The 18,137-nt window shown below is 53.5% G+C and overlaps 1 protein-coding gene across 2 annotated transcripts in view; it reads left to right on the top strand.

Moving 5' to 3' along the window:
- THOC2 (THO complex subunit 2) overlaps positions 1-18,137 on the top strand; it is a 1,495,542-nt gene that overhangs the window by 862,106 nt on the left and 615,299 nt on the right. For both annotated transcript variants that reach the window (XM_078688746.1, XM_078688744.1), the window contains exon 24: positions 3,433-3,574. In XM_078688746.1, coding sequence (XP_078544872.1) covers positions 3,433-3,574 — 142 coding nt within the window. The remainder of the gene's footprint in view (positions 1-3,432; positions 3,575-18,137) is intronic.

Genomic DNA, 18,137 nt, shown 5'->3' with positions numbered 1-18,137 from the left:
TGAGCCGAAAATATGGGTTCCGTACTTAGGTGTTCTTTTTAATTCTATACTTAATGGTATGGAGCCTCCGGATACTTGGCGGGGTGGCGAAATAGTACCCATCTTTAAGAAAGGATTCCCCCTTAAGCCATCAAACTATAGGCCGATTAGCCTGATAGATGTGACGCAGAAACTGATGGGACAAATCATTCTGGGCAGAATACAGAGTTGGATCGCGGAAAATGAGATTCTATCCCCCTTCCAGGCGGGTTTTAGGCAGGGCATATCAACAGTGGATCAGCTGTTTAGACTGCAGGTCATTTATTGGAAAACTGTGACTGTAGAGGGTGGCAGCCTCTACATGATCTTTGTTGACCTGCGGTCGGCATTCGACCTAGTACCTAGAAGTAAATTGTGGAGGGTACTAGAAGATCTGGGCCTACCACATTATTTACTTAATGTCTCAATGAGACTGCATACCGACACTTATGCCTGGGTAAGGTGTGGGAAACTGGGGGATCTGTCAGGTCGCTTCCCGGCGAATCAAGGGGTACGCCAGGGCTGTGTACTGGCTCCTACCCTCTTCTGCCTCTACATAAATGGCTTGATTGACCATCTGCTTGGGAAAAGAAATATTGATGCCACGAGACTAGCCACTGGTAGGGTGCCCGCTTTGATGTTCGTGGACGACACTCTGCTGTTGTCTAAGACATCAACGGGCATCCAAGGCATCCTTGATGGTTTTGCCGATTTCTGTGTACTGAGAGGGCTGGAGATCAACTTGGATAAAACCAAGTTCATGATCTTTAACCCGCCGAGGCAGACACGACCGAATCCGATTTTAGGCGGAACCCCTTTGGAAAGGGTGAAGACGTTTGAATACCTTGGTATTACCTTGGGAGAACACCTGGAATGGGATGCCCAGTTGGCCAAAGCTGCACTCAAGCTAACTAAGGTGGTGGGGGGATCCAGCTGGTCCATAGAGGGTCGGTATTTAAACCGCGGCCCCAGTAATTCAGATCTACAGTGTACTGGCCAGAGCGGCAGCCCTATATGGGGCTGAGCTCTGGGGGCATGACAAACCCCAAATTCTAGCCAGGGTGGAGCATGCGTTTTGTTAGGAATATACTGGGTCTTCCTGTAAGTACTCCTCTGGTACAATTGCGTATGGATTTAGGGCTGCTCCCTATTGAGGAAGTTATGCCATTACGGCCCCTACTATACTGGAAAAGACTGTGGTCTGTGCCGGAACTCGCCTGCTATAAGAGTGAATTTCTGGAAATTTGGGGCACACTTAGAAGCAAGAGTATCACCTGGCTTTCCCATATAAAGTCAACAACCTGTAGGTTAAGCTTAACGGGTCTCTGGGAAACTCCGGAAGTTGCTTGCCCGGAGATATCCAAAACCGATCTGAAACGCCGTTACAAGAACTACAACTTAGATTCCCTGCATGAGAACTCCACGGGGGGTAGACTTACTAATGAGTTCCTCCAGGTTAAAGAAGATTATAAAAGGGAGGAGTTCTTAGACTTAATATTCCCCGCAGTGGCACGCAAATTGTATATGCAGTTCAGACTCTGCACTCTCCCATTGAGAGTGTTTACTAGTAAATGGGATAGAGCTTCGAGTAAGGAGTGCCCTGGCTGTGGCTTTGGTCTGGAGGATGAAATTCATGTATTTTTCTTTTGCCCAGCGTATCAGGGCCCACGCAAGCACTGGCTTATTACAATTTGCAGAAACCTAGGTTTTCGTCAGTGTGCCCATGCATTCAGGGTCCTAAAATATGATACCCATCCCCCAATAGTTTTCGCGGTTTCCCGTTTTTTAAATGCAATGTGGCTCAAACGCAGGAAATGTATTACTGTACCAGATATCTAGTACGAGCTCAACTGTATCTTTTTTAAATCTACCATGAAGTTCGATAATGAGATGTAGTTTAATTTTGTTTTTTACTATCTACACCATTGTATGTATCTGTTTTATCTGTATACACAATGTATTTTTAAATGAGATTTCTATTTATTGCCTTACATTTTGTATATATGAATGAACTTTTATGGTCCTTGCTGGCCGAAATAAAGTTATCGAACAAACGATAAAAAGCCCTCATTTCAGTAAAGACAAACTGATGATGAGTTGCCCACAGTGGCTTAACAAACCCCCCGTGGTGCGGGCGGATATGGAGGGGCGCTGCGTGGCCCGAGCTCCAGGCCTGGCAGGTCTCTGACCTGAGAGCTCCGGAATGGGTCCAGAGTGTGGGGGCCCCATGCATGTAATTTGCAGGGGGGCCCCTCAAGTTTCTTTATGCCACTGACTGGGGACCTAATTAGCAGGAACCAAGTGCACTTCAGTCAAGATTGCATCAAATACCAGACAAAAAGTGAGGATGACCATGTTAAAAAGAGGATCTTTCCTACACCTGTTCACCTTTGCTCACGTGTAAGCAAACAGCATTACTAGATTCAACCAGATACATTGAGTTAGATCATTTTCCTCAATCGTAGGAAGCCACTAGCGCATATCCACGGGGGTTAACCTCAAAACAAGTCCCTCTCCTGAGAAACCTCATCCGTTCTAAATCGTGCTTGAGTGGATTTTGTCTTGTGGTCGTATTACACAACGACTGCACTGATGTAAAGACAAAGCAAAAGAGTTTTCTGCCTGTGCAATATGGAGTGAAGCAATTAATATTTGCTCACGTCCATAGCATATGAGCCTTACTGCAGCAGTCCAAAATAACGTGATTGGCAGTCTTGAATCCCAACCGCACTCAAGCATACTATGTAGTAATTTAGTTCTCTGCAGCCATCTACGCAATGCCCAATGTCTCCACTGCACTACAGGTTTGAACAAGCATTGGCAAAGCAATAGGTTTCGCCAATGAGGGAGCTATTGACCATGTCAAAGTTTTTTAGTTGTAGTGTACAGCAGCACATTTGCTATGGAGCATAACTAAAAGTTGTGGGGAGAGCACAATAATAAGGGCCTGGCACTTAAAATCTCTTTGGTGAGACCTATTGACTTTGCCAATGCTTGTTGAAGTGGTTTTATGTGACAGCACATGAAGGGGAGAAGTGGGTTATTACATATTCTTTTCAAAGAAGCAGAGTTTGTGTGGCTTTGATTCAATCACTACTTATTTAGATATGCATTATGTTTTGTTTGAATTTGTTAAAAGCCCAACTGACTTGATAACTAAACTGACAAGTGTTCTGCTCGCTTGACTTGGCATGGGAATGAATGCAAGTATTGGAATTCTTTTCTCCTGAATACTTAATAGATTATCCAGCTTAAGTAAGCATTGGGTGGGTGGCTGTTTGAAAAATCATTAGAAAAAGGGTAGATATAATGCTATGTTTGTGTCAGTTGTAGCTGGAATAATGCGAAACATTCTATCTTCTATTAATGTAGCTGTCAGTCCTTGTTGATTAAATGATGTTCGTTATTTTTTAGCCTCCAAATAAAAAGAAAAAAGAAAAGGAGCGCTGCACTGCTCTTCAAGATAAACTTCTTGAAGAATTTAAAAAGCAGCATGAGCACGTATTGAGGGTTTCGCAAAGAATGAAATTGGAAAAGGATAACTGGCTTCTGGCAAGTGAGTATAGATTCTCTCTGGTTGCCTTGGTATTTTTTGGTACTGCAGTGTATTGTTGATTATTGAATGCTTGTGAGTCAACACTTCGTTTGTTACATTTTTCACCCTAGAAATACATTACATTTTCTTGGATAGCCTCCTTTTTTAAGAAATTGGGTTTTTCGCAAGCCTGAAACTCAAATATTCCTGCACTGTTGGTGCATGGGTGATCTGATGAGGCAAATGTTTCTGTTGAATGACGTTTCTGTAACCCTAGTCTCGCAGTAGAACCGTAAATCGCCATTTGTTATTCAGCTATCTGTGACTTAGTAGTTCACTGCTGCATTGATGCAGTCAGATAGAATTAAATGAGTTCAATGAATCAGGGTCCTGCAAGCACCTCTTCTGTCCACCCTTCACCTATGTCTTCCCAGACGATCTGAGATCTGTAGTGGCTTTGCTGCCCAAGGTGATTAGTCCATTGTGTTTGAGACAGCATATTATACTTCACACATTTTTCTTTCTGCCCCACATCACCAAGGAGAGGCTGCACTCATTTTCTGCTCATAAGGCTGTCAATTTTAAATTCCACCGGATGAATCTCCAGTCTGACAGCCAGGTCTTTATTGGGTATATATGCAGCAAGAAGGTCCCGGCGGTCTAAAAGAGGATTTTATTCAATTGGTAATCCTCTGTTTTAAGACATGTTAATCCCTTGCTGAAAAGGAACTGCCAAAATGAATGTGCTCTTCCCACCAGACCTGAAGCTTCTACCTCCGCATTGGCCTGGGAAGTTCCTCTGGCAGAGATTGGTCACACAGTGAAATGGGCTTTCCTTCACACTTTTCTACATCTTATTGTATTATTGGGCCAAAGTTAAGTACTTTGATGTGGTAGTTGGTATTCTGGGGTTAGACTCAGGGGTACCCCAGTGTCAAGGATGCACTTTTGTTGCACCCTCAGCGGCACAAGGGCGGCCGGGTAGAGAGTACTGAGGCCCAATGTTATCCAATGGGGGATAGGGGGCCTCCGGTTGGTGGCTGCTGACAAGCAGACCACTGGGTTGTGGGAGCAAAGCTCCTAGACTTAAGCTCAGGGCAAATGGGGGATCTGAAAGAGACACATTAGTGATAGATTTCTTACCTTAGAATATCCACAGGCGTCAGACTGGATCCGGAAAGTTTTGCTTAGCAGTACCCCTGCATGTCAGTAGGTGGCGTCGTGCTGCTCAGCGTCCGTCGCTTGCGTCGTATGCGCCGAGATGACGCCACGGAGACTACTTAGGCGTCACATGCGCACTGACGTCAGTTGTTTCATTTTCCGCACCGAAAGCGCAGAGCCGGATTGAGCACGTACCACAGTCATTTTTAGACTACTCTTTTGAGACTTTTGTCTCCCCTTCTGTCTCCTGGTGCACGTAGGAATGTCCGGCTTTAAGTCTTGTGGGTTGTGTCACCGTAGCATGTCGGTGGCGGCCCCACACGGCGTGTGCCTCTACTGCCTAGAGACCGACCATGACTCCCGAGACCGTCGAGCCATGGCCCGAAGGTCCTGCAGGAGCGGCGCCGGAAGTTGCTGGAAGTCGGGCATTCCTCATACCGCCGCTCCACGTCTATTTGCTGTTCCCGGGACCGCTCACAGGACCGGAGTCGTCGGTCCTCGCGCTCCAAGTCTTCACCTTCAGATTCCGGTAAGCAATGCCATAAGAAGTCGTCGAAGAAGCGCGCTTGTTCTCCGACGTCCCCCCATATCTCCCCGGAGGCGGACGAGGGGGACAGGGGCTCCGCCCCTGCGGTTCCTTTGGAGCCAGGAAATCCCGCGCCTACCTGCTATACCCGGATCCGTCGACGACTCCCTAACAGGTGCAAGAGTTTCTTGCTGCCTTGGTCTACCTTTACAGGCCCCTGGCTCCCGCCGGCAGACCTTCCGTCCCCGCGGTCCCGTGTCCAGATCCTGCTGGCCTGGCGGCTCTGCCACCGGCTCCGGCGCTACAGGATCCTGCACCACTGGCTCCGGCCTCGGCGCCACGAGGTGTAGACCCAGCGGGCGGGTCAGTCCACATCCACCCCCGCTGCTGCCGCCTCTAAGCCTTCCTAATCCGAGCTTCAGGAAGCACCCCACGCCGGTGGGTGGCAGGGTTCGCCACCACCTCCACCACTGGCATGAGATTACATCGGACAAATGGGTGCTGCAGAAAATCCGCCACGGTTACTTGCTCCCCTTTCTGTCCTCCCCTCCAGCCATGCCACCTCAGAACCACAGCATGTCAAGGGATCATTTGGCTCTTCTCCGTCAGGAATTCACGGGCCTCCTGGCCAAGGGGGCCATTGTGCGCGTTCCCGGTCAGGAAGTAGGGAGTGGTTGTTATTCCCACTACTTTTTGGTCCCCAAGAAGGAAAAGGGGGACTTGCACCCCATCTTGGACCTCTGGGACGTCAATCACTTCCTCCGGAAGGGGAGGTTCAAGATGCTGACTCTGGCTCGGGTCCTGACTGCCCTGGACCCTGGAGACTGGATGGTGGCGCTGGACTTGCAGGACGCTTATTTCCATATTCCCGTCCTGCCGGCCCACCGGTGCTACCACGAGCATTTTCAGTTTGCCGTGCTCGGGTGTTTACGAAAGTGATGGCAGTGGTAGCAGCTCATCTGCGCAGGTTAGGGGTGTCAGTCTTCCCCTACCTTGACGACTGGCTGTTGAAGGCGGGCTCGCCCCAGGCGGTTGTCACCCACCTCCAGACTACGGCCGACCTGCATTTGCTGGGGTTCTTCATCAACGTGCCAAAGTCACAGCTGAGTCCCTCTCAGACGCTTCCCTAATCGGAGCGGTTCTTGCTTCGACACTCTTTCGGGTTTATTCTCCCGAACAGCATGTCCAGGATATTCAGGCTATGATTCCTCTACTTCAGCCTCTATCCCGGGTTTCCGTCAGGATGACCTTCTGGCTTGTGGGCCTGATGGCATCCTGCATCGTGCAGGTGACACACGCCAGATGGCATATGCGGGCTCTGCAGTGGGCCCTGAAGTTCCAGTGGGCACACCATCAGGGCAACCTGTCAGATCACGTCCAGATCTCGGAGGGCGCTGCAAAACAGTTGCAGTGGTGGCTCACGAATCGCACATGGGTCAGTGGCAGATCCCTCTCCCTCCCCCAATCGGAGCCCACAGTGGTGACGGATGCGTCCCTCCTGGGATGGGGAGGCCACTTGGAAGAGGCGGAGATCAGAGGCCTCTGGTCTCCGGCGGAGGCCCGGCTCCACATCAACCTTCAGGGGCTTCTTGTGATCGAACTTGCACTAAAGGCATTCCTTCCCTCTGTTCGGGGGAGTGTAGTGCAGGTGTTTACGGACAACACCACCATGTGGTACTGCAACAAACAGGGCGGGGTGGGGTCGTGGACCCTATATCAGGAGACTCTCTGCCTCTGGACATAGCTGGAACGTCAAGGCATTACCTTGGTGGTTCAACACCTGGCAGGTTCTCTGAACGCCAGGGCGGACAAACTCAGCCGCCGGTGCATGATGGATCATGAATGGCGTCTGAACTCTGACGTGGCGCAAGGTCTCTTTAAGCAGTAGGGAGAGCCTTGGTTAAATCTATTTGTTACCGAAGAGAACACGCAATGTCATCAGTTCTGCGCGTGGAATTTCCAAGGCGGCACTCGCTCGGAGACGCTTTTCGTCGCGAGTGGAGCTGCAGTCTTTTGAACGCCTTTCTACCTAAACCACTTCTGCTCAGAGTGCTGAAGAAGATCAGGCGCAACCGGGCCCACGTCATTCTTGTGGCTCCGGACTGGGCTCGAAGAGTATGGTATCCCCAGCTACTCAGTATGTGCGTCGATACCCCGATCCGTCTGCCTCTTCGAGAGGATCTTCTGTCGCAGCAGCAGGTCCTCCACCCGAACCTTTCCAGTCTCCACCTCCATGCGTGGAGATTGAGCGGCGGCAGTTGACACCTTTTGAACTTCCTTCCGAAGTCTGTGACGTCATTCTGGCTGGCAGGCGTCCTTCCACCAAGACGGTGTATGCCTGCTGGTGGAACAGATTTATGGCATGGTGCACAGTGAAGGTTGTGGATCCCCTTTCTGGCTCTCTTTCTAAAGTTCTTCTGTTCCTTCTCTCTTTGGCCCAGTAGGGCTCTGCGTTGGGCACTGTCAAAGGTTATCTTTCTGCCATCTCCGCCTCCCTGCGGCTCCCAGGTCAGCCTTCTCTTTTTAAGTCCCTAGTTGTTTACCGCTTTCTCAAAGGCATTACACACAAGTTTCCTCCCTTGCCTTTCATAATGCCTCAATGGGACTTAAATCTTGTCGTGACTTATCTGATGTGCGCTCCCTTCGAGTCACTTCATAACTGTCCTCTTCGTCTTCTTACCCTTAAGACTGCATTCCTGGTTGCCATCACCTCTGCCAGGAGAGTGAGTGAGCTCCAGGCCCTTTCTTTTAAACCGCCTTTCCTTTCTGTCCATCCGAACAAAGTTGTGTTGCGGACGAGACCCTCTTTACTGCCCACGGTAGTCACAGCCTTCCACATCGGGCAGTCCATCACCTTGCCCCCCTTCTTTCCGCCTCCGCATCCCTCGAAGAAGGAAGAGAGGCTCCACCGTCTCGACCCAAAACGTGCGCTCTCTTACTATCTGGATCGCACACGCCAGTTCTGGGTGGATGACCAACTCTTTGTTGGTTACGTGGGCGCTAAAAAGGGTCGGGCGGTGCACAAACGAACCATCTCTCGGTGGGTCGTCTTGTGCATCAAGATTTGCTACTCTTTGGCGACGAAGGAGCCTCATGTCCTGGGTCGTGGAGTCCCCTTGCAGGACATCTGTCAGGCAGCTACGTGGGCCTTGCTGCACACGTTCGCAGGACACTAATGCCTGGACAGCCAAGTCCGGAGAGATGGCTTTTTCGGCCTTTCCGTTCTCCAGGAATTTCTGGTGTGATCATTGGTTCGCAGACCCACCACCGGGGTTGGTATTGCTGGGGTATCTATTCTAAGGTAAGGAATCTAATACTAACCTGTTTCTTTCAGATGCACAAGTTACTTACCTTCGATAACGATATATCTGTAAGAAACAGTAGTTAGTATTAGATTCCTTACCGCCCCACCCATCCTCCCCGTTCAGTGAACCGATATCTAGGGTTAAGGTCATCCTCTTTCAGGGCCCTGGTTTTATGGCACCAGTGTTGGTTTTTATCATGGCTCTGCGTTTTCTGGTACGGAAAAGCTGTGTATAAGAACTGACGTCAGCGCGCGAGGGCGGCATCTAAGTACTCCGACGATGTCATCCCGGCGCCGACGACGGACAGGGGTACTGCTACGCAAAATTTTCCGGATCCAGTCTTGACGCCTGGGGATATTCTAAGGTAAGGAATCTAATACTAACTACTGTTTCTTACAGATATATTGTTACCGAAGGTAAGTAACTTGTGCTTTAGGGGCATTAGAAGGTAGTGGCCGATGCGCCCCTATCGTGAGATGACTACACCCTGTATTATGCTTACCTCCTGTTGAGGGGCAGGAGGGCATAGACCTTGCACTGATTGGAAAAGTCCTATTATATTCAAGATGGTGCACACTGAAAAGTGTACTTCACCTTGTCTCCAGCACCTAAGCGGTGGAGTTAGCAGACGGAGGCACACTGCCTATTCTTTCTACGTTTTCTCACCTGTCCTCCCGCCAAAAGGTATGTGAGGACAGGAAGGGGCCCTGCTCCCTCATAACAGGAGAAGTTGGGGTTGAAAAAGTGCCCTTTTTCTGCGTGGTTGCCCCCACTTTTTGCTGAATTGCTGATGTGCTTTGACTGAGTGTGCCCTGGGCTCCTGCCAATCAGGTGCCAAAGGCCGGTGTTCCCTAAAACTGCATGGAAACCTAAACCCAATTGGCATCTCTGGCCACATGTCAGCCCCTGGTAAATGGTACCCCAGGTACGCAGAGCATTGTGACCAAAGAAGACCCCTAAGAGCAGCAGCACTTACTGTGCCACCCTTAGGGGCCCTGTACCCTGACACCCACACACTGCTTTTGCAGGCTGAGTGTCTTGGTGCAGAACAAAGCAGAGTCGACATGGTGTAGGAGAGTGGGGTCTGCAATCCTATGGTCCCCCAGATTTTTGCTTTTTGCTTCACTGGTTTACGACTTTCCCTGGCTGTGGGCCTGCTAATCAGACCCACAGCCTAGCTGTTCTCTCTCTAAATTCACAAGCATGTACTTTAGGTGCATTTACCAATTGGTACTGGGCCACCTTATCAGTCCCTGTACTCAGGGCATAGGTGTACCCAGGGCCTACCAGGGGCTGAAGCATGTATTATGCCACCCCTGGCTGGCCATCTAAATCTGACACAACTGGCTGCATGACAGCTGGGGCAAGGTGGTGTAAACACCCTTTGCTGTAGATATAGTATACCTATATCTAACCCTAAAATGGACACATATATTCCTATCAGTCACTCCTATGGAAGGCCTTATCAATCCTGAAGGCAGAGTGCTTGGAATTATGTGAGATGGTGCTCTGGCATGAGCTGAGCCCGTTTGCAGCTTGCGGAACCAAGTCCTAATAGCTGTTCCATGATAACGCTATACCATATACTCTTAAGTGCATTATCAACCTCGCGGTTAAATGCTAACTCTGGTATAACATTATCAAAACGTGTCATACGATTTGGAATACTACCCCCTCGTCAATTCTGGTGACGGGGGTAGCATTCCACCCTTTTAGAGGGACACGACATGTATGTAACTGTGAACCCCGGTTAAAGTTAACTCGAGCCTCAGCATCGCAAAATGGATGCTGCCACCACAGACACAAGTCTGACCTCCTGCTGCTGGGAGTCCTTCCAGCGAGGATGGCTTGGACAAAGGGTTTCCTGCCTTGGGAGGTGCTAGCACCACCCCAGACAGGATTTTGTGTATTGGGGAGGATAGGCCTGAAAGGAATGAGACATGCCTGGGGCACACAAGGTGCCCTGTGCATACACCGGTTCAAACCAGTTGCTGGGGCATCCCTGCCCCAGCTCTGGCGGGAAACCGGACAAAGGATAGGGGGTGTAACCACCCCCCTTCCTGGTCCCACCCAGGGGAGGGACCTAGTCAGCAGTGCAGCCCCCTTTAGGAGACTAAAGGTAGGAGCTGGTCCCATTCCAAATTAGATTATCCTGAACTATTCAACAAGAAGAAACTCTGGCCTTCGACGTTCTGCTCCACAGAAGACTGAAGAATCTCCCTTGTGGGCAAGGAGTGTCCACCCTGCAACTGCAGGCACCATCAAGCGTCCAGCGGCTTCACTTTGTCGTCTTCCCTCGAGGATCCAGACTTCAGAGCCCGACGAGACCCGGATTCCCAGACCTCTCCGACCTCAACTCACATCTGCAGCAAAGCTGAGACCCGTGGGTGCGACAAGACACGTGGGACCGGCCATCTTGAACGAACCTGCACTACGCTTCCAGCACGACTCCCGAGGTAAACTCGACCAAGTGCTTTGGGGATTGAGAAGCCCCAGCCCCGAGCAGCCCCTGCACCGAAGATCAGCCCTCCAGCATCCACGAGATCTGCGTGGGGCCCTTCTGCTTGTTTGCTGCTCGACGCGTTGTCTGGTCACTTGCCGGCTGGCTAGTGGCCTCCTAGACGACGAACCTTTGAATCTTTGCTGCTGGTCTGGTTGCTCCAGACTGGCCCTTGCTCCCTTCCAAAAGAGGGGCACCCCGGACTCTCCTAGTCCGCACCAGACGTCTTTTCCCTTCACCGTGTGGGTTGCCTTTGCCAAGGCCTGTTGACTCCAATCCCGGATCCGACACCGCCGACAGCGAGAACCTGCGTGGGACAGCTCGTGCCTCCATCCTGGTCGTCGAAGACACCTCCTGGTCCATGTGGCTGCAGAGTCAAGCGTCCACTCTTCACCTGATCGCGACAACAGCACCTGGTTCCTTCCTGGTTCCACACCGGTCACTGGCTAGTGACTTTGAACACTGTCCCCTCTGCTTTCAGTTCCTCTTCTTCACCGATCCACCCTTGGATCGCACCGGACATCTTCCTCCTGGTCGCCTGTAGCATCTTTTCTTTCAGGCTCCATTGACTTCAACGCGAGAACCCGACACACTTTGGCACCTATGCACCCGCAGCCCGTGGGTGAGGTAACGAGAGCATTTCGGTGCTCAAGGGTAGTCTAACTGTCCTAGTGTCCAATTCCACAGTCGTTGTTGTCCTACCTAGTCAGGATTGTCCGTACCTACCTTTTACTTGAACTGTACTGTCCATAGACGTTGTTACGCATCTCGCGTGTGAGTTCACACTCTGCACACGCGTTCCGTGGGCCTCCTATCTGAAAGAAACAGGTTAGTATTAGATTCCTTACCTTAGAATATCCCCAGGCGTCAGTCTGGATCCGGAAACTTTTGCGTAGCAGTACCCCTGCGCGTCGGTAGGCGTCGTCTGCAGGCGTCCCCTGCGGCTCCGCGTCGTCGGCGTCGTGCGCCGTGATGACGTCGCTGGAGTATATAGACGCCGCCTCCGCGCGCTGACGTCAGTTCTTCTTTTTTCCGCGCCAGTTAGCGCAGATCCGAAGAGCAGTACTCCGGTCTTTTGACCAAGTTTTTTGATTGATCTTTACGGTGCCGGTAGGATGCCCGGTTTCAAGAGTTGTGACGAGTGCGACCGCATGATGTCGGTCACCGACCACCATCGACTCTGCCTCCGGTGTCTGGGCGCGGACCACGACGTGGAGTCCTGCGTCGACTGTCGGGCCTTGACTGGAAAAGCTAGGCGGGAGCGGTCCCGCAAGCTTCTCGAACTCCGGTTGTCGGCCCCGCGTCGAGAGCGGTCCCGGTCCGGTCGGAGGTCGAGGGAGCGGTCGAGGGAGCGGTCGCGGAGCCGCCATGGGCGCTCCGGGAGTCGCCACCATTCCTCCGGCTCGTCAGGTAAGCACAAGAAGTCGGGGCGTCGCCATCGCACCCCCGACTCCCCCCGACGCCCGCGTGCTGCGGCCGGGGGCTCGGGTGACCCCACCCCCGCGGTCCCGCATGGGTCGCCGACGCCGTCTGCCCCACACCTGTCGGTCCCTGGGGAAGGCGCGTCGCGTGAGGAGATCGAGGCCTTCCTCATTGCTATGAGGGCGAGGTCTTCTCCGGCGGGGCCTTCGGCGCCTGCGGGCCCGTCGGTCCCGTCTGGGGGCCCGAGCGGTTCGGGTGCTCCTGCCCCGGCGCCGCCGGTGGCTCCGGCCCCGGCGCCGCTGGTTCCCTCTGGTTCGTCGCCGGCTGGTCTCCCGGCCTCTCCGGCGTCGGTTCCTGTGGGCCAGCCCAGGGTACCGCCCCCGCGTGGTGCAGCGACTCCGCCGTCGGCTCCGGCCGGCGTCGGGTCCCCGGCACCGACGCCGCGCGGCGCCACCCCCCTTTCCTCCCCGACTCCGGACTCGGAGCCGGACCGGCGTCGGCCGACGCCGGACCCGACGCCGATGGGGCCTGTTGACCCCGATGTCTATATCGTCGACCCAGAATATGGGTATGACGAGGAGGAGTATGGTGAGGGTTGGGAGGGGTCTGAGGACCCTCTATCCCGTGCCTGCCAGTACGATGTGGACTGGGTAGGTGATCTGGGTGATGCCAGTGGCCTGGACGAGTCGCCCAACCCTGGGTTTGTCTCTCCGTCCCCTGTGGCGTCCGAGGCGGGTGCTGCCTATTCGGTGGTCCTGATGAGGGCTGCCAAGGCCTTACACCTTGAGCTCCCCGTCGCGAAGGTCAAACCGAATATCCTGACGGAAGTTTTTAAACCGCAGTCATGCCCCCAGGAGCCTCTGCTGCCGTTTAATGAGGCCCTGACGGATGTCCTTCTGGGCACCTGGTCCAGGCCCGCCTCTGGTGCGCCGGTTGACCGGAACGTTGCCAGGCGTCACCGTCCCTGCGCGGACGACCCTGCCTTCCTGTCCACCCATCCCTCCCCGGAGAGTCTGGTGATCCAGGCCTCCACTTCGCAGTCCGCATTTCCGTCGGCTCCGCCCGACCGGGAATCAAAGAGGTACGACCAATTCGGAAAGAAAGTGTTTTCCTCTTTGAGTGCTGGACTGCGGTCTTGTAACACCGCGTGCCTCTTGGGCCGCTACACCCACTCCCTGTGGGATACGGTCGAGGAGTGTTTGCCGCAATGCCCCCAGGAAGTGCGGGACAAGCTCACCCGGGCCTTTGTTGAAGGCCGGGATGCGGCGCGGTACTCGATCCGTTGTGGTCTGGACACCACGGACTCCCTGGGACGGGCCATGTCCACTACGGTGGCGATTCGTCGCCATGCCTGGCTGAGATCTGCCAACTTCTCACCAGACGTCCAAAATACGCTTATGGACATGCCATTTGATGGCAGTCGCCTATTTGGTGACAAAGCGGACCACGCGCTGGAGCGCTTCAAGGACTCCAGGGTCACGGCCAAGTCCTTGGGTCTCTCGACCCAGACCCAGCGCCAGCAGACGGGTTCGTTTCGGCCCTTTCGTGGCCAAGGGAGAGGAGGTCCCACACGTGCTGCCAGCCACGCGGCGCAGAGCGCTCCCCAGCGCGGTGGCGCCCGTGGTTTCCGCCGTGGTGGCGGTAGAGGCCAGCGTCGTGGTCAGTCCACGCCTCCCTCCGCTGCGGCATCCAAGCCTTCCTAGTCCGAGCTTTCGGGCTCACGTGACGCCAGTGGGTGGCAGGGTTCGCCATCACCACTCCCGCTGGCGCGCGATAACATCGGACAGGTGGGTGCTGCAGCTTGTCCGAAGGGGCTATGCCCTCCCCTTCGAGTCCACTCCTCCAGCCATGCCACCGCAGAACCACCGTGTGTCGGGGGACCACTTGACACTTCTGCAGGAGGAAGTTACGGCCCTCTTGGCCAAGGGGGCCATCGAGCGCGTTCCTGGGCCAGAAGTAGGGTGTGGTTGCTACTCCCACTACTTTCTGGTACCCAAGAAGGACAAGGGAGGCCTGCGTCCTATCTTGGATCTACGGAACGTCAACGGCTTCCTCCGGAAGGAGAAGTTCAAGATGTTGACTTTGGCTCAGGTCTTGGCTGCTCTAGACCCACAAGACTGGATGGTAGCGTTGGACTTGCAGGATGCGTACTTTCACATCCCCGTCCTGCCGGCCCACCGGCGTTACCTGCGGTTCACGGTAGGCCACGAGCATTTTCAGTTTATCGTGCTCCCTTTCGGCCTTACCAGCGCCCCACGGGTGTTCACGAAAGTGATGGCGGTGGTCGCAGCTCATCTGCGCCGGTTAGGGGTTTCAGTCTTCCCCTACCTCGACGACTGGCTGTTGAAGGCGGGCTCGCCCCAGACAGTCGTCCACCACCTTCAGATGACGGCAGACCTCCTGCACGAGTTGGGGTTTTCCATCAATGTGCCGAAATCACACCTGTGTCCCTCTCAAAAGCTCCTTTTCATCGGAGCGGTTCTCGACTCGGCGCAGTTTCGGGTTTATCCCCCGGAACGGCGGGTCCGGGATATTCAGGCTCTGATTCCCATCTTTCAGCCGTTATCCCGGGTTTCGGTCAGGTTGACGCTGCGGCTTCTGGGGCTGATGGCCTCCTGCATCCTTCTGGTGCATCACGCCAGATGGCGGATGCGGGCTCTGCAGTGGGACCTGAAGTTTCAGTGGGCCCAGCATCAGGGCAACCTATCCGACCATGTCCTGATCTCGGAGGGCACTGCGAGACAGTTGCAGTGGTGGCTTACAGACCGCGATTGGGTCAGGGGCAGATCCCTCTCCCTTCCCCAGCCGGAGCACGTGGTTGTGACGGACGCGTCCCTCCAAGGCTGGGGTGGCCACTTGGGAGAGGCGGAGATCAGAGGCCTCTGGTCTCCGGCGGAGTCCCGGCTCCATATCAACATGTTGGAGCTGCGGGCGATTCGCCTGGCACTGAAGGCATTCCTCCCCTTTGTCAACGAGAGTGTAGTGCAGGTGTTCACGGACAACACCACCGCCATGTGGTACTGCAACAAACAGGGCGGTGTGGGGTCGTGGACCCTTTGCCAAGAGGCTCTGCGCCTCTGGCAATGGCTGGAACGTCGGGGCGTGACTCTGACGGTTCAACACCTGGCAGGTTCTCTGAACGCCAGGGCGGACGAACTCAGCCGTCGGTGCTCGGTGGATCACGAATGGCGTCTGAACTCGGATGTGGCGAGAGGCCTCTTTCAGCAATGGGGAGAGCCTTGGTTAGATCTATTCGCCACAGAAGAGAACGCGCAATGTCATCAGTTCTGCGCGTTGGAGTTTCCAAGACGGCACTCGCTCGGCGACGCCTTTCGGCGCGAGTGGAGTTGCGGTCTGTTGTACGCCTTTCCGCCTATACCACTTCTGCCCAGAGTGCTGAAGAAGATCAGGCGCGACCGGGCCCAAGTTATCCTTGTGGCTCCGGACTGGGCTCGAAGGTACTGGTATCCCGAGCTACTCAGCATGACAGTCGGTCCCTCGATCCGCCTGCCCCTTCAGGAGGACCTTCTGTCGCAGCAGCAGGGGACGGTCCTCCACCCGAACCTGTCCAGTCTCCACCTCCATGCGTGGAGATTGAGCGGCGACAGTTGAGGCCATTTGACTTGCCTCCTGAAGTCTGTGATGTCATTCTGGCAGCCAGGCGTCCCTCCACAAAGTCGGTATACGCCTGCCGGTGGAACAGATTTGTGGCATGGTGCACAGCGAAGGCTGTGGATCCCCTTTCTGCCCCTCTATCTGAGGTTCTCCTCTTCCTCCTTTCCCTTGCCCAGCAGGGCTCTGCTCTGGGCACTATCAAGGGCTATCTTTCTGCCCTTTCCGCCTTCTTGAGGCTACCTGATCAGCCATCTTTGTTCAAGTCCCCTATTGTGTTAAGATTCTTAAAGGGCATCACGCACATGTATCCTCCAGCTCCGTTCGTGATGCCTCAGTGGGACTTGAACCTGGTTTTGACTTTCCTGATGTGCGCTCCCTTTGAGCCCCTTCATTCCTGTCCTCTCCGTCTTCTCACCTTAAAGACGGCCTTCCTGGTAGCCATCACCTCTGCCAGGAGAGTGAGTGAGCTCCAGGCTCTTTCTGTTCATCCTCCTTTCTTGTCTGTTCATCCTGATAAGGTGGTTCTTCGGACCAGACCTTCTTTCCTGCCCAAGGTAGTCTCTGCTTTTCACATTGGGCAGTCCATCACCTTGCCCTCCTTCTTCCCGCCTCCGCATCCTTCAAAGGATGAAGAGCGGCTCCATCGTCTGGACCCAAAACGTGCGCTTTCGTTCTATATGGATCGCACACGCCAGTTCCGGGTGGATGACCAACTGTTTGTTGGCTACGTGGGTGAGAAGAAGGGAAGGGCGGTACAGAAACGGACCATCTCTCGGTGGGTCGTCCTGTGCATCAAAGCATGCTACTCTTTGGCTCGGAAGGAGCCTCCTGTTGGGCTGAGGGCCCATTCCACTCGGGCCACGGCGGCTACTACTGCCCTGGGCCGGGGAGTCCCTTTGCAGGACATTTGCCAGGCGGCCACGTGGGCCTCGCTGCACACCTTTGCGAGGCACTACTGCCTGGACAGTCAAGTCCGGAGGGATGGCTTCTTTGGCCGTTCGGTCCTCCAGGACTTTCTGGTGTAGGTTGTATTGGTTCGCAGACCCACCACCGGGGTTGGTATTGCTGGGGTATCTATTCTAAGGTAAGGAATCTAATACTAACCTGTTTCTTTCAGATGAACAAGTTACTTACCTTCGGTAACGATATATCTGTAAGAAACAGTAGTTAGTATTAGATTCCTTACCGCCCCGCCCATCCTCCCCGTTCTGCGAACTGATACCTAGGGTTAGGGACATCCCTTTCAGGGCCCTAGTTTCAAATGGCACCAGTGTTGGTTCTCACATGGCTCTGCGTGTTCTGGCGCGGAAAAGCTGTGTGCAAAGAACTGACGTCAGCGCGCGGAGGCGGCGTCTATATACTCCAGCGACGTCATCACGGCGCACGACGCCGACGACGCGGAGCCGCAGGGGACGCCTGCAGACGACGCCTACCGACGCGCAGGGGTACTGCTACGCAAAAGTTTCCGGATCCAGACTGACGCCTGGGGATATTCTAAGGTAAGGAATCTAATACTAACTACTGTTTCTTACAGATATATCGTTACCGAAGGTAAGTAACTTGTTCATTACTTACCTGAAGTTAGTGTAGCGTGGTCCCATCGATCCTACAGCCTCTGGACAGCTCCATTCCTTTTGTCGACTCTCACATTCCACTTACTTAGTATATGGTTTGTCGTCCCCCTAGGGCACCATTGTAATTTTGTGCAACTTGTCGTATTTTTCGTAAGAGATTGTCATGTGCTTAGCCCTCTGACCTCATAAAGAGTTCAGAGGTGTTGTTATTAATAAATATACTGTTTATTTTCATAACAACCTGTGTGGTGCCCTTTCATCTGGTATTCAAGGGGTTATATTGTGGTAAAACAGCTGGCTTCACATGCCAAAAGAGTTTAGCCTAAGACTGCTTTGTCCATGCTACCATTAGGATAGCTGGTCTATAAGGTTGACTTACAACCAATCACCATAATGGTTGTTTGGACTGATACAAGGTGATCACTAGAACTAGTGAGCATCATATATCAGGCCAACTTCTCACACATGGCACACATCCCTG

Source organism: Lissotriton helveticus, chromosome 4_1, assembly GCF_964261635.1.
Source record: "Lissotriton helveticus chromosome 4_1, aLisHel1.1, whole genome shotgun sequence".
Lineage (NCBI taxonomy): Eukaryota > Metazoa > Chordata > Amphibia > Caudata > Salamandridae > Lissotriton > Lissotriton helveticus.
This window is presented reverse-complemented; position numbering and strand designations above follow the sequence as displayed.